At 30.6% G+C, this 14354-nt stretch overlaps 2 protein-coding genes across 2 annotated transcripts; both read right to left on the bottom strand.

The window, feature by feature from the left end:
• Window positions 1–1222: 1222 nt before the first annotated feature.
• LOC109808508 (putative prolyl 4-hydroxylase 4) lies at window positions 1223–4707 on the bottom strand. The gene is made up of 7 exons (XM_020371539.3): window positions 4479–4707; window positions 4346–4403; window positions 4148–4252; window positions 3994–4051; window positions 2523–2695; window positions 1906–1975; window positions 1223–1795 (listed from the first exon to the last, which is right to left on the bottom strand). The coding sequence occupies exons 1-7, from the start codon at window positions 4592–4594 to the stop codon at window positions 1500–1502; spliced, it is 876 nt and encodes a 291-aa protein (XP_020227128.1). The 5' UTR covers window positions 4595–4707; the 3' UTR covers window positions 1223–1499.
• A 2243-nt stretch (window positions 4708–6950) lies between these two features.
• LOC109808202 (PH-response transcription factor) lies at window positions 6951–11134 on the bottom strand. The gene is made up of 9 exons (XM_020371094.3): window positions 10725–11134; window positions 10571–10639; window positions 10195–10251; window positions 9849–9918; window positions 8806–8880; window positions 8399–8638; window positions 8155–8197; window positions 7976–8054; window positions 6951–7316 (listed from the first exon to the last, which is right to left on the bottom strand). The coding sequence occupies exons 1-9, from the start codon at window positions 11001–11003 to the stop codon at window positions 7224–7226; spliced, it is 1005 nt and encodes a 334-aa protein (XP_020226683.1). The 5' UTR covers window positions 11004–11134; the 3' UTR covers window positions 6951–7223.
• Window positions 11135–14354: the final 3220 nt, after the last annotated feature.

The following is a 14354-nucleotide window of genomic DNA, read 5'->3' on the forward strand; positions in this document are numbered from 1 at the left end:
TTTTCTTTGGACAACAAATTAGATTTAACATCTTCAAAGGATAAGGTATCATTGTTGCTATACAACATAATTTCTTTAAAGTGTTTATAGGTAGAAGGTAATGAGACAATCAACAAAACAGCTTTATCTTCATCATCAATTTTAATTTCAATATTTTCCAAATCCATGATAATAGAATTAAACTCATTAAGATAAGATTGAATAGGAGTACCTTCGACCATACGAATCGTATATAGTCTTTCTTTGAGACGAAGCTTGTTTGCGAGACTTTTGGTCATATAAAGAGATTCCAATTTCAGCCACAAAGCAGCAGCGGTTGTTTCATTTGCTACTTCACGAAGAACCTCCTTGGACAAGCATAGTTGGATTGCTGAAAGCGCCTTTTCATCCAACTCGTCCCATTGCTCATCAGTCATGTTGACCGGCTTTTTGGCTTTTCCATCTAAAGCTTTCTTCAATCCATTCTGTGTAAGAACGGCTTTCATTTGGACTTTCCAAATAGAAAAACAAATCTTGCCATCAAACTTCTCAATGTCAAATTTAGTGACGGTAGACATATTGAATCTCTAATTAAACAAGTAGCTCTGATACCACTTGTTGGGTATCAGAAAGAATGAGCGGAATGCGGAAGCACCGGATCAAGTTAATTAGAGATATAGAGAAGTAAGTAGAGAGACAAGAAAAATAAATACACACCAAGTTTACGTGGAAACTCCAAAGACGGAGAAAAAATCACGGGCGATCAAGAGCAAGATAATTCCACTATGTAGAAATAGGAGAGTACAAGAAGTTCTCTAATATCATGAGAACAAAGAGATAATCTCTCAAATATAGACTAAAAATACTCTCTTGAGTCTTTCCTCTCTATGTATGATTTTTCTCAAGTGTGTAGATTGCTGAAACAATTGCTATTTGCTCCAAATGCTTGATGCCTTATATAGGCATTGAGAAGAAGCGTATGCACCCAAAATAAGGAAACCTAGAACAAAACAAGGAGCAAAAAAGAGGAAACCATACATGGAATCATGGCCTAAAATCAAGGAAACGTGTTTTCCTTAAAACAGGAAATATGGAAGAAATTTGTGCCATAACTTTACACCTTTAAGTATTTATTGAAGTAATAAAACTATTTAAATAATTCTTAAATATATATCACGCGACTAGATGATACACCCCCTATAGGTTTGTAAAGAACACTAATAAATCATTATAAAAATTACGCTAATAATAAATTAATTTATATTTATTAACCAATGAAGAAAATAATATATTCATACAAAATAACCAATGAAGAAAATCCAGAATCCCAAGAACTCAATTCTTCCACGTGAAATGAGGCTGTGATTATAGAATACTATTACTGATTGAAAGGAAGACTAACCATTATAATAATTTAGAATTACTTTACAATCCAGGAAAAAAGAAATGAAGAACCAATTTTTGAAATTTGAAACCATGGAAATGCCTTGTAGGATCTTGGAAAGCATTCAGTAAAATTTCTAACATGCCTTGCAGCTTTTCCTGCAGTAGCCAGGAAGGTCCGAAGATCCAATCATATACTCGGGATTGTTAGTGCATTCTCCAAGGGAAGCCCATCTCTCACAGCTTACATGATTATCAGAGCAGTCCCCTCCAGTTTCCACATTCTTATCAAAAGAGTCTACGTGAATCCATTTTGTTGCCGACCATTTCTCACCTTCGATTACGGGGCATCCTGCATGGAGACTGCTAGTGTCTGGGGTAGCTTTTGTGTCAAGACTGAAGAAAAGAAGTGCGTCCCCTCTACGCGGTTTTACTATGCAATGCCAGGTAAGAAGAGAAGAACGACACCTTAGCACAAATTGAATGGCAGAAAACGGGACATGAAAGTATAATATGAAAGTAATTACTGATCCAGTTTCCCACCTGCTATTCCTTTTTTGGCACATTCAGAGAGATCACTACTTGTTTCAGAACCTCTGCGACGTGGAGATTCCTGTAAGCAGAAAGAAAAATTAGATATTGGTAATAAAAGGTAGAACGGAAGAAACTAGAGAAGAGAATCTTGAGAACATCATATGGACAAAAGATATTGGATCTCATCCACCGTTCCAAGAACCAATAAACGAATAGTGTGCAGTGCAAGTGTGCATAATATGTACTTCTACATGTACAGTTAAATCATATACTCCCTGTCCGAGTATCTAGCCAACGGGTCCCGTAGTCAAATACAGACACTTTATCTCCAAAATTATCTGTTCAGTTTCTAATACTTTCACTATTTAGTATCGACAATAACATAATATATGACCATCTAGTTAAAATGTGAGAAAATTTCATAAAGATTAGGATCTCAGGCAAGAAACTTGGCGCACTGAAAAATAGAATTATTCATTCCGATAAATTCAACTGGCACAACAAAGTGGCACTAAATGAACCCAGCTTGACACCAAGGTCATTCAAAGACAGAGAAAAAAAAAATCTTAACAAACTACCACATGATTTTTCAAAGATACACTTTATTATTACTGATTTATACAAACCTCAGCAGAAGGGAACACTGTTTCACCGCCTTTGGTTACATCAGTGAGATACATGAGAACAGTGGCGACACGGTGTCCACCCCGAGCAATAACTTTATCAGTGAAGTAATCATAATGTGGGTCATATTTCTGTCCATGCTCATATCTCAATACTTGTATATCTTCCCCATTTTCTGAAATTCAATCACAAAACATTAAAAGAAAAACTGATCAGTGGTTGTTGATATGTGTGCGCTTAAACAAACGTAGACCTTTTTAATCATTTAACCGATAATACAGATAGACGCTCATTCTTTTCTGCGGTCCCGAGCTTTGCAGGAGACACAATAATTTAATATACGAATGAAGATAATTTGCATGGTGATACTATTGATTCAGAAATAAAGGTAAACTACTCTTCTCATCCTGAAATAGTGCATCACTTTCAGTGTTGGGTCATCTATTTTAATTTCCTTAATTAAATAGTAACATATTTTTTTTTTTCTTTTTTTACCAGTTCATTGAATATTGCTAACTTGCTCATTCAGATGAACTGAACATAGTCATGATTACCAGATTATCATAGAGCAATACACTCCTTTCATTTTTTTTCATAATTGTTATGACAGTATTTTTTTACTTTTTTATTGTCACTTTTCTAAAATTAATAATTTATTTTTTTTTTACTCTTGATAATTAATGTATATTTACTGAATAATGTATCTATTTATTTTTAATGTATTATTTATTTCTTCTTTAACCACTTATGTAAAGTTAATATTGCATTTATGAAGATAATATATTTCCAACAATATTATTTATTCACGATTTTTTTTTTCTTCTCATAGTATTCATTCAAGAATTAAGATACCCAAAAAACACAATTTACTTAAAGGTATAATTAAATAGAGTAAGTTACAGTTCACATGTGTATTCTAATAATCAATGCATTAATATATAAACTTCTCAAAAAATGCCTAACAACAATAAATATACACAAATCAATAGTCTCAAAACTTAAATGCAAAAAAAAATAAAAAGTATAATAAAAAAGTAAGTAATAAATATTTTTAAAAAATTAAAACATCAATCATTTCCTTAAGTTTAGTAAAAAAACCTTAAACATGAAAAAAAGGAGGGAGTACTTTTTTATCTTTAACTTGACCTTTTATTAATGAACTTGCTTTTAAAGCAAAGTAAGGCAACTACAAGAACAGCAAGTGATGACCACAGAAAATTTTGAAATTTATTTTCATAAATTGTGACTTCCCACTCATTCTCATGAGAAATCAAGCATTCTAGAACTAGAGAAAGCTAATAAAAATCCAAGTAACGATTGTCCATCCACAAACAAGTAATTAACAATACAAACCAAACACAGAGCATTGCCAAAAACATATCTGCACTAGGAGGAAATAAAAATGTAAGTCCACACAAACATTACAAGGATAGCATGGAGATTGTCGTGATGATTCTATATCGGGAGTAGTACCTTTTGGAAGAAAGGTCCAGGATGAAATCTTGTCCTCAATACCAGAAATAATAGGATCCTATAGATAAAAAATAATTCAATAAAATAAAAAAATGAAACTAGAAAAGTTCAGTCTATGCATCAAAGAGAGAGAGAGAGAGAGAGAGAGAGAGACCTTGTTCTTGGAAATGAACATGCCAGAGCTTGTTCGAACATCACTTAGCTTGCTCTCTCCGGAGAGATTATCCGCTACGGCAGATCTCTTGAGCTCCGATTTGGCCTAAACGAAGAATAATAAATTGTTTAACAGAAGAATTGAGGGAAGGCATGAGAGATATGGTTAATGCATAACAGAGACGAATACTATACTGACTATAGAGATCAAGTGGTCGCATTCCAAATCCGTGAGGAAACCTTGGTAAACGAAAGCTCTGCACAAGTGGATGTGAATTTCATGAATCGACGCAGAGACAGAGAGAGAGAGAAGAGTGAAGAAGAGAGGTCACCTTGGCTTCCAGGAAATCTGTTTGACCTTGGAAGGGTTGATGATGGCATAGGAACTCCACACTTGATCGCATTTGAAGATCAGCAGAAGGAATAGCAGAAACCAAACCCTACTCATTTTCGATTGATTGCCGATTGCACTTTCTTTCTCTACATTCCAAATCCAGGTTGCCGAGCGGGAGGGCTGTTTTATGTGGGACCATCTTGTTTAACTCTATCTTTACCAAAAACAATAACAAAATCTTCCTTAACTCTATTTTATACTTCACAAATTAAATTTCTACTTTTAATAAATAAAAAATGAGTTTAGTGATAGTGACGCGTGTGTAAGAACAAATTACAAATTATCATGTAAATGACTTTTTTTTTATTAAATTCAACATACAAATTTAGAAATATTTTTTTTAGGGAAATTTTGAAATATTTTTGAAACATCTTTTATTGAAAAATATTATTTGTTTTTAATAAAAAATTCAAAATATTTTTAATTTATATCCAAATATATTCTTAACTTTCAATTAGTTCTTGTTTTCATCTTCCATTTTTATATTAATTATTTTTTCATGAGAAATATTTGAGGAAAAGTGTTTCTACTTTTTAAGGTAAAAATGCTCAGAATTCAGATATACTCCCCTCTTTATTTATTAATTTTAGTAAAAGATTGCAAAGTTAAGTATTATATATACGTGGATTTTAAAATGAAACATCTAAACATTAATTTTCTATGCGATGATTATTGAGTGCATCTTTAATCTATCATTTTAAGCATAAAAATATAAAATCATATTGGCCCTAGAGACCATAAATGCTAAGTATTATTTTAAATGTTTAAAATTACATGAGATAAATGTTACTGTATGATTTGTTTGGGTTAATTTTCATAAATTTTTTTATGAAATTTTAAATGAATGAATAAGAGTGGTTGATGCTTGCTGACATATTATTCTGTTGCAAACTGAGTTCATAAAAACATTGTAATGACCAGTGAATAGTTTTTAAGTCGTAAAAACTTTAAAAGAGGTTAAAAATAACAAATATTTTTGGATAAAATTATCATGCATGCATTACTTATGTGTATTAAAAAAAATCATACACTTTTTTTTATACGATTATAAATGTATGTGAAAAATAATAGGGTTTTAAGCGAAGTTTAGGCTACAAAAATAATTTTTTGTTTCAAAATAACTGTATTAAAAATCATACTTTTTCCATTTTTTCTATCCCACCCTGCTATTAAGCCATTAAAAATGAGTTAGATTAATGTTGTGATAGGTTGAAATAATAACAGTATAACGCACCTTATTTCAAGATGAATTCACATGTTGACTAGTTAAAAAATAAAATAATATTAATTAAGCTAAAAAGACAAATAACAGAGCAAGTTAAAAAGAGAGAAATAATAAACTCTTCCCCCATAATGTTAATACGTATAATTTTTAATTCAATTATTTTCACACGTATAGTTGTAAGTGTTGGGACAAAATGAGGTTGATTATGAAGTAATATTTCCTTTACTGAATGCTCTTTATCATTTTTCAAATCAATAAGACTTGTTTGTTCGGTAAAGAAGAGAAAGGGAAAAAGAGAGAGAATAAAATATTATCTTCTGTAATATTATTTTATTTGAGAGAAATAAAAAATAGTTAAGTGATAAGAAAATTTATTATTTACTAAAAATGAGATAAGCATATTTATATAAATGTAGATTTTATTTAAATAAAACATATCTATGTTAATTTTAATTTGATTATTTTTTTAATTTTACATTTAACATATAAAGGAAGTTAGTTAGCTTAAATGATTCTAAATTGTATTGAAAAAGAAAATTAAATAAAAATAAATTTGGAAAGTAAAATAAAACAAAATAATTAAGGATGAAAAGTATAAATAACTAAATTTCTAAGTCAAGAACATGTTTAAGCCATGAAAATGTGTGAATTAACACATACGACACAGTTAGTTTCTTTTTTTTTTTTTAATTTTATTTTAGCATAGAAGTATGATAGGAAGAGTAAGGATTAAATTTGTATCAATTTCTCACTCGGCATTAATAGTTCAGAATTTTTCATTAATTATATACCTTACTTAAGATTTTTAAACTACTCATTTCATATATACAAAAATTATTTGAAACAAAACTTATACACATCTATCATTACCCAAAAAGTAAATTTTTTAAATGGACTTTTTAAAAAGACAACTAAACCTTAAAAAACCATATCAAGTAAATTAGAAATAGATTACATTCAAACCTTACATTTGAAAAATAGGTCAAACTTAGTCTCACAAAGTTTAATCTAATTTAGTCCACCTCATTTTCACTCTTAATTGATAGATATAAACGTCATTTTCACAAACCCTTAATACATGATTCCAAGGTAAAATCATCCTCTTCCTTAAAAAATAGGTGTTATTGAATGACTCTCATGAAAACCAATGAGAAATTTGGGAAGATAGAAACTATGCAAGAATCATTTCCAGAAAAGGAAGATAGATTACGCTATGCTTGGCATTGAATATTAAAATTACAGTATACACCCCATCCCCACTACAATTATGCAACCTTGTTGGTCCTCCTATCAAGAATGCCATTCGCCCAAATTAAATTACATGTTTAAAAAATTATTTATCAGGTAATAATCAATGTGATAATTTCATATACAAAAGGGGAGAAAAAAGGAGTTGCTATAAGGAGACGATAGTATCCGTTATTACATACTTGGAATAAAACTCCCCCGGGCACAATGTCAATGGACATTGCGATTAATCAAACCCTCAAATATAGTGTACAGATCCTTGTTTTCAGGCCCAAAAATTTCATCAGCTTTCCGTAGCGTCTCCTGTAATTTTATGCAAACAAATATAGGTAACATAGGTTAACAGAAAAGACTGTGTGTTGTGTGGGGTGCTAGGGGAGCCCATTAGAGATATGGGAATCTATTTTTCCATCTTTTATTCGATTCATCTACATATAAATTCATTTAATCAATCCATTATAATGAAAATAAATAATGGATGAAATCCAATACATCCATTCAATTTTATGGATGATTAGTGATCTATCCATTACTTTTTCAAACTCTATTGAACTACAAATTTATAATATGAAATGATTATTGAATTAAAATTTTAAAAGACTATTTTAATATATAAAAAAGTTGTGTGAATTTTTTAAAAAATTATATAAGAATGTAATAGTTTATAAAGAAAAGAGAGAAATAAAATATTTCAAAAATAAAAATTATTTAATTTTCAAAACATTATTTTCATTTATGAATAGGATATTCATCCATAAAAAAATTATTAATGGATGAATGAAATGATTTTTTTCTCTTTAAATAGATAAGATTTTTCAGTGAATTTTTAATGGATCTATAAATAAATTGATGAATTGTTTTTATATAATCTGTTATATTTGATTTAAGAAATTATCCGATCCATCTATTTTCGCCTCTAATCTAGATTGCATGTGAGAGAGTAGACAAGGCAGAGTAAATACCTCTTTTGTTTGATTATGGGAATTCAGTTCTTTAACATTTGCCAAGAATGCACCAAATTGCTCGTAAGACAAACGGTTCCTAACAAAAACAAACAGGAGATAAAATAGTACACTCAACTAATTAGCCCAAGAGATTTACATTTTCCCATAATTTTCAATGTTTCAAAGATCCCACTCACCTGACTTGCCGAAAGAACTCCTTCCCATCCACCCGTGTTCGTCCTACAAGACCCGGTCAGAAAATATAAAAGTAAATAAGTCGTCATCTAATAAAAACATTTCTTCATAAGGCAGAAATGGTGGATTGATGTAAAATATTAATTAAGCATCTCATTTTTCATATGCATGCAAGATCCAAGAAAAGAATCATATACAGAGTGACCTATTGATAACATTGATAAATACAATGTTGGAAGAACTCACCAGTTTGTGATCCTGTTCCAGGGTCATTGGTTGATATCGAGGCAAACACGGAAGACCTGTCATCATACATGCCTCTCGTGGTTGAAAAGGAAATTGAATGTCGCCTTGGAGATACAGGTTTAGATGTTCTCGTAGGTGATACTGATGCAGATAAACTAGGAGGAGAACCAGGGGGAGTAATCCGAGGGGTGGAAGTTTGAGATGCTAAGATGAGATTCTGTGGTACTCTAGGTCTTATGGCTGCAACAGTGGAAGAGAAAAGAATAAAAGAAAGGTAAGGGTACACCTGCAACATTATAGTTGTTCACTTTTCTACAATATCACAATATACACCATTCTGTATGGTCTTTGTTAATGTAAAATGAAATGTCTGTATGTCCATTCCATCATAAATTAGTAGTACTTACCATCAGATTCCTGATCCTCAGCAAAATAATTTCCTGTTGAAGAAGATATAGAAGGTGGCAATGAAGCATCGTTATCTGCAATAAAATGATCATTTCTTAACACTGGAAATGAGAAAAGTGCAGCCGAAGGACCTCAACTGTGAGGGTCTCTTTGCAAAAGCAGGAGGGGGAGGGCTATGAAAGGTGAAAACTACAAAGCGTGCTAAAAATAGAAAGGTTTCCTTCCATTCAAAACTCCCTATGACCCTAATACTCTCCCTTTCCCCTCTCCCAAATAGAACCTGAATTGTTTTCATTAGTTTTCTCTCCAAATTTAAGCAATTTAATGGGGTCAGAACATCAGATTGAATAAAATCATTAAATTGGTTTAGTTACAGCTTATGCATTGGATTGTCAGCTAATATTAATGACAGAACCAGACCAACAGGCCCAAGAGTTTTTAGACACGATAAGTTATTTTCATTCTTTATTGTTCCTCGAATTCACAATTTATTGTCCAAATACAGAAAGATGCAAATAACTCCCATGCAAGATTCGTGACCCCCTGCGTAGGAAATGTTGGATCACTGTGCAGTGAAGCATGTATTGTTTTCCTGCAAAACATGGCACTGCCGTGGCCACCAAAGAAAAGGAGAAGATCCAAATCCTAACTGTCTCTTGATAACCATATTGCTATTATTTAAACCACTGTTAACACAAAATGTGCCAGTGCAGGCATCCAAATGACAAGATATTGACTCCATATTCAAAGAATAAAAGCGTTGTATATGCCTTAAACGATATTTGACATTCTTTGGCCAGCAGTTTTCTGAAGTGCATGCCAATTTCTTTACATAGTCTTTACAATAAGGAAATGAACTGATAAGAATTTAAGTTGCTATATCGCCTACTACCAAATTGAAGTACAACTCAGAACTCAAACTCGTTGCATGAATAAAATAAATTAAACTAACAACTTAAAACAAAATGCAATTTACGCAGGGCACCAAGTATCAACAGAAATGCAATGTTGTAGAGTTGAATAGCAAACAAGTTGAAAGTACCTCCAAACTGCGACGTGGAAGTCAAACTTGATTGACTCTGTATTTTAGCAACAATGTCTGCGGTTCCTCCCTGAGCCAAACATCAGTAAAAGCCAAATGTTCCATAAGGAAATACCCTTGAAACAAATAGCATAACTATCATAAAAAATCCATACATGATAACGAGAATAATTCAGTAAGATATTATGATGGAAGTGATGAACCTATTGAATAGTTCAAATTAGTCCACGATGATGATACTTACACAGAATACCGAACGCTCCTCATCAAATTCAAACAAAAAAGTAAACCACTACAGAACTTTTTAATCAGACAGCAGAGTTCAATAACTATAATGTTAACTTACAGAATTATCATCATCCTCCTTAAGTGATTGCATAAGCGTCTTTCTGAAAACCTCTAACTGCAAATATTTACACCAAAGTTCTCGTAAGTCCAAAATTCACCCATCAATATTACCCATACATTATGAGCATAATCCTAAAACTATTTAACTTAAAAATCCCGCCCCCAACCCATCTAACTCGTCACTCTACTATAATAATAGAAACGCAATTATATTTTCATTTCATTATCATTTTCATGTTTTTTTAGCGGATAACCCCAATTTAAACGAAATTACAATGGCAAGTTAATTGAAGACAAGAACAATTGAGCCCGCAAAAAAATAGGTTATAATCGAAATTGAGTATTCAGAATAACCGAATTCCATTAAAATGCACCTTGGAGACATCGCGATTGAGCTTTTTGACGGTGTTGGAAAGCGAATCATTCTCCTTGAGCAAGCTCTCCTATAACCACAAAACACAAAAATAATTAATAATTAATTTAAATTAAAAAAAAAAAGAGTGAGAGAGAGTGAAATTTGATTGGAACCTTATCCTGTTGAGCGCGGAGGAGTTTGTCGGCGGTTTCGGAGAGTGAGGCGTGGAGAGAGTGGAGCTGAGATTGAAGGTCGGCGATGAGGTCATCCTTCTCAGAGATCTGGGCGCGAAGTGTGGAGAGGTCTGATTCTAGGGCATTGACACGTGTGGATAGAGCAATGGAGGTGATCTTGCGTGCCACGTCGAGTTGCTGGAAGGGATCTGACGGTAGCACTTGCACCACCTCCTCGGGAAGATCGAAGTTTGTACTACCACCCGATTCCGCCGCCATCGCCTATACCTTCTCTTCTTCTCTCTCTCTTTTTAATATTATTATTATATGCTACTTACTCACTTTTCTAGTTTTCTTTTTGTTTATTTTATCTTCTCTGATTCTCTTCTTCATTTGGTGGGTAGCGGGTTGGCTTTGGCTCATCACATGGATCCACTATTCTAAATACTTCTTTTTTTTCCTTTAATAATAAAATTCTTTGTATTTTTAATTCGATGCCCAAATGTGTGGCTTTCCGAGGTTCCAGGATGGATAGGATTCCAAGACAAAGGAAATTAGTAATTTGATTTGTTGGTTAAGTGTCATTTATGACTTCTGACACAAAATATAAGATCAAATTAATGCATGTTTGGAATAGATTTAAAAATCTTAATCTTCCATTAAATGTAAATTTTACGTAAAAATTAAAATTTTTTACTTCAAGATAAACGTAAAAATTTACGTCCTAACTTAAATACAAACATACACTTAATTTGATTAAAAAACACCAATGATAATAGAGATGGAAGAAAGATATTAAAAAAAAAAGTTAAAAATAATGTGATGTAAAAGAAAAAATAAAAATGAAATGGAAAAAATTGAAGAAAAAAAATTAAAAGACACAAATAACGATACATTTGCTTTCATTTAATTAAAAACAAAGAAAATAAAATGAGTTTAATAAACAAAAAATCAAAATAAAAGTAATTTATTATCTACCTTTATATTTCCACTTTGGTTCAGAACAGAGTATAGAAAAATAAGTGAAAGAAAAAAGTAGAAAATAAAGTAATTTTTAGGTTGTTTAGTTGGAGATAAAATAAAAAGAAAGAGAGGTAAAAAAATATTTTTCTTTTGTTTGGTTTTGTAGAAAATAAAATGAAAAATATTTACAAAATAGCATAAATATCCTAAATAAAAAGAAAAAGAAACACGCTTGCAAGGATATTATAATAATTTGATTGCATGATTATAACCTTGTGCCGTTTTCATTCCAAATTGGACAGGAAGTATAAAAAGGTTGATCCGCCTATTTTTCATATTTATTTCTAGCATTTAGCTAAATCAAACAATGGAAAGAAATAATCTTAGTTTGCTTTCTTTCTTTCCGTCTTCGTTCTACTGTCTTAATTTTTAAAAATATAATAATTCATAGTTATTAATATTTTTATAAAAAAAAAAGTTATCAGTTCAATCAAATTTTTAATCTAATATGTAAAATAAAAAGAATATAATTTAAATTTAGTTAATTAAAAATATAAAATATTTGAATTGAATATACATAATGGCTATAAGTGATATCCATTTTTTTACTAGGGACTAGGGAGTAGGGACTACATAAGTCTTTCCCATCATTGGATGAGCTCCATCGTGACATGGGTCTTCAACATTTGGAAGTGGGCTGGGCTAAACTTGTGGTAGGCACCATGGTTCCTCACTTAAGTACTTAATTCCTGTTGAATATTTAATGGAGTTGAAAAAGAGATGTATATTAATACTCAGTGTTTTAAAACCCGGATCGACCCGGCCGGTCGGACCGGTTGGACCGGGAACCGGTGGTCCAGCCGGTTCGAATCTGAAGTTGGATCGGTTATGCAGTCGACCCGTTTCAAACTGGATTGAACCGGTCAATTTTTCGGTTCAACCGGTGAACCGGTGGGTCAAACCGGTTCAACCACTTTTTTTTTTTATTTTTTTTTAAATTTTTTTAAGGGATCATAAATCACAAAAATAATAATGAAAATTGAATCTCTTAATGAAAAAGCAAAGAGTCTTATTAAATATAACAATGACTACTTGTTCTAATATATTTGTTTGCAATATATACAACTTAAATAATTTTTATAGTATATTATTAATTTTAAATTATATATTTAATAATGCAATATCTATGTAAATATTATATATATTATTTTGTGATATTAATTGCAAGCATATTATATATGTACATATTATTTATATTTTTAATTTGTATTAATATACCGTTTAACATGTAATTTTTTTATGTATTTTTTTACAAAATAAAAATAAAAATAATTTTAAATAAGATAGAAAAATTGAAATTTAAAATAAGATATGAATTTATTAAAATTTGTAAGTATAAAATATATTTAATATAAATATTTTTTAATAAAAATCGAGTCATGCGGTTCAACTAGTGACCTACCGGTTCAACCTTTGACCCACTGACCTAGTACCTTAACCGGTTCGATAACCGGTCCGGTTTTTAAAACTATGTTAATACTACGTTCGTCTCTATAAATAACATTATTTTTATTTTATTATTTTTATTTTAAAATATTATTTTTTAAGTATATCATACATTTAATATTCTTAATTAAAAAATTATAAAATGTTAAAAATTAATTAAATAAATTATTTCTTTCATTAAAATTGGAGAAAATAAGTAAACATAATTAATTGACTAAAGAGGACACTTTTCAAATGGATTTACTAGAATAGGACTATTTTAAACTTACTTATCAAATAAGAATGGTTATCAATAAATAAATAAATAAGTGTTAGTCAAATATTTTTATTTTATATTTTATCTTCGTTTTATCCAAATGACCCATGTATGAACTCATGAAAGATTATATTTGGATAACATTTTCTAAATTAATAAATTTTTTAAAGAGTATTAATTAGTTAAAAATATCTTTATATATAGAAAGGAGGTGTAAAAACTTCTCACTTTAATTTTGTCACTTGAAAATTTAGGGACGTACTTTAAGAATTTGCAACGTATTTAGAGAGTCTATTAATAATTTAGGTCTCATAGATACTCGCACAATATTTCTCATTCATAGATTTGCACCTATCTTTATTTAGTTAGATACAAAATTATCTATTCTGAAATAGGAATAAAAAGTAATAGATCTTTTAGCCCCTTATTGAAGTGGAGGAAAAACATGACTTTTCAATCGTGTCGAAATAGGTAAAATAGTACTCATTACGGAATTGATAAAAAATATTGCAAAAGCTCATGGAGGTTTATTTGTATATGACGGACTAGGTGAGCGTACTCATGAGAGAAATGATCTTTATATGAAAATAAAATAATCCAAAGTAATTAATGAAAAAAAAATATTGCAACATCTAAAGTAGCTATAATATACAGTCAAATGAATGAATTGCTACTAGGAGTTTACGTGAGAGTGGGTTTAACTGCCGTGACTATGGTGGAATATTTTTGAGATGTCAACAAATAAGATATATCTATTTAGAAAAGACGAACCTGATTTTTTTTAATAAAAAAAAAAATAGAACATGAAATTGGAACACATAAGCAAAATATTGACGGTAAAAAGGAAAAAAAGTTATTATTTATGTGAGAAAAACTAAAAATAAGGAGAAGATGACATGTTAAAG

Source organism: Cajanus cajan, chromosome 5 (assembly GCF_000230855.2).
Source record: "Cajanus cajan strain Asha chromosome 5, NIPB_CcT2T_4, whole genome shotgun sequence".
In the NCBI taxonomy this organism is placed as follows: domain Eukaryota; kingdom Viridiplantae; phylum Streptophyta; class Magnoliopsida; order Fabales; family Fabaceae; genus Cajanus; species Cajanus cajan.

Bases quoted from the DNA above. Each gene is read 5' to 3' on its own strand.
- LOC109808508 (XM_020371539.3), bottom strand. From the start codon at position 4,594: ATGAGTAGGGTTTGGTTTCTGCTATTCCTTCTGCTGATCTTCAAATGC. The intron at 4,253-4,345 runs GTCAGTATAGTA...TTCTTCGTTTAG, and splicing joins GCGACCACTTGATCTCTATA to GCCAAATCGGAGCTCAAGAG. The intron at 1,796-1,905 runs GTGGGAAACTGG...GGCATTGCATAG, and splicing joins TGCCAAAAAAGGAATAGCAG to TAAAACCGCGTAGAGGGGAC.
- LOC109808202 (XM_020371094.3), bottom strand. From the start codon at position 11,003: ATGGCGGCGGAATCGGGTGGTAGTACAAACTTCGATCTTCCCGAGGAG. The intron at 10,252-10,570 runs GTGCATTTTAAT...AAATATTTGCAG, and splicing joins TCAATCGCGATGTCTCCAAG to TTAGAGGTTTTCAGAAAGAC. The intron at 8,055-8,154 runs GTGAGTGGGATC...TGTTTTTGTTAG, and splicing joins GAGTTCTTTCGGCAAGTCAG to GAACCGTTTGTCTTACGAGC.